This window comes from Anneissia japonica, unplaced genomic scaffold (genome assembly GCF_011630105.1).
Source record: "Anneissia japonica isolate Jap-2015-1 unplaced genomic scaffold, ASM1163010v1 scaffold5845_len1748_cov88, whole genome shotgun sequence".
Classification (NCBI taxonomy): Eukaryota; Metazoa; Echinodermata; class Crinoidea; order Comatulida; family Comatulidae; genus Anneissia; species Anneissia japonica.
Window position 1 is genome coordinate 1 of NW_022737717.1, and position 1,697 is coordinate 1,697.

Consider the following 1,697-nt stretch of genomic DNA (forward strand, 5'->3'; position numbering starts at 1 on the left):
TCTACTACTAATGCACCAACTACAGAGGCTTCGACAACTGAAGTACCAACAACCAAATCTTCTACTACTGATAAAGCGACTACAGCAGCATCAACTACTGAAGTACAAACAACAGAACCATCCACTACCGACGCACTAACAACAGAATCATTTACTACTGATGCACCTACAACCGAATCATCTACTACTGATGCACCTACTACTGAGTCATCTACTACTGAAGTACCAACAACTGAGTCATCTACTACTGATGCACTAACAACAGAATCATCTACTACTGATGCACCAACAACAGAATCATCTACTACTGATGCACCAACTACAGAGGCATCGACAACTGAAGTACCAACAACTGAGTCATCTACTACTGATGCACTAACAACAAAATCATCTACTACTGATGCACCAACAACAGAATCATCTACTACTAATGCACCAACTACAGAGGCTTCGACAACTGAAGTACCAACAACCAAATCTTCTACGACTGATAAACCGACTACAGCAGCACTAACTACTGAAGTACAAACAACAGAACCATCCACTACCGACACATTAACAACAGAATCATCTACTACTGGTGCACCAACGACAGAATCATCTACTACTGATGCACCAACTACAGAGGCATCGACAACTGAAGTACCAACAACTGAGTCATCTACTACTGATGCACTAACAACAGAATCATCTACTACTGATGCACCAACAACCGAATCATCTACTCCCAACGCACCAACAACAGAATCATCTACTACTGATGCACCAACTACAGAGGCATCGCCAACTGAAGTACCAACAACGGAATCATCTACGACTGAGGAACCAACTACAGCAGCATCAACTACTGAAATACAAACAACAGAACCATCCACTACCGACGCACCAACAACAGAATCATCTACTACTAATGCACCAACAACCGAATCATCTACTACTGATATACCAACTACAGAGGCATCGACAACTAAAGTACCAACAACCGAATCTTCTACGACTGATAAACCGACTACAGCAGCATCAACTACTGAAGTACAAACAACAGAACCATCCACTACCGACGCACTAACAACAGAATCATCTACTACTGATGCACCTACAACGGAATCATCTACTACTGATGCACCTACTACTAAGTCATCTACTACTGATGCACCAACAACAGAATCATCTACTACTAATGCACCAACTACAGAGGCTTCGACAACTGAAGTACCAACAACCAAATCTTCTACGACTGATAAAGCGACTACAGCAGCATCAACTACTGAAGTACAAACAACAGAACCATCCACTACCGACGCACTAACAACAGAATCATCTACTACTGATGCACCAACTACAGAGGCATCGACAACTGAAGTACCAACAACCGAATCATCTACGACTGATGAACCAACTACAGCAGCATCAACTACTGAAATACAAACAACAGAATCATCCACTACCGATGCACCAACAACAGGATCATCTACTACTGATACATTGACAACTAAATCATCTACTACTTTTGCACCTACCACAGATGCGTCAACAACTGAAGTTCCAACAACAGAATCATCTACTACTTCAGTTCCAACAACACTTTCTTTGTCTACTGATTCACTGACAACAGAATTATTGACTACTGTTGCTCCAACTACAAGTTTTGGTATTGTAGTTGATATTTATATACATTTTTATCTAACTATTGAATT

At 41.1% G+C, this 1,697-nt stretch overlaps 1 protein-coding gene across 1 annotated transcript; it reads left to right on the top strand.

The window, feature by feature from the left end:
- Positions 1-6: 6 nt before the first annotated feature.
- On the top strand, positions 7-1,651 carry LOC117117445 (flocculation protein FLO11-like; the record flags this gene model as incomplete). Its single annotated transcript, XM_033261743.1, has 1 exon — positions 7-1,651. A coding segment is annotated over one exon (1,645 nt), but the record flags the coding sequence as incomplete, so codon positions are not given.
- Between the last annotated feature and the right edge of the window lie 46 nt (positions 1,652-1,697).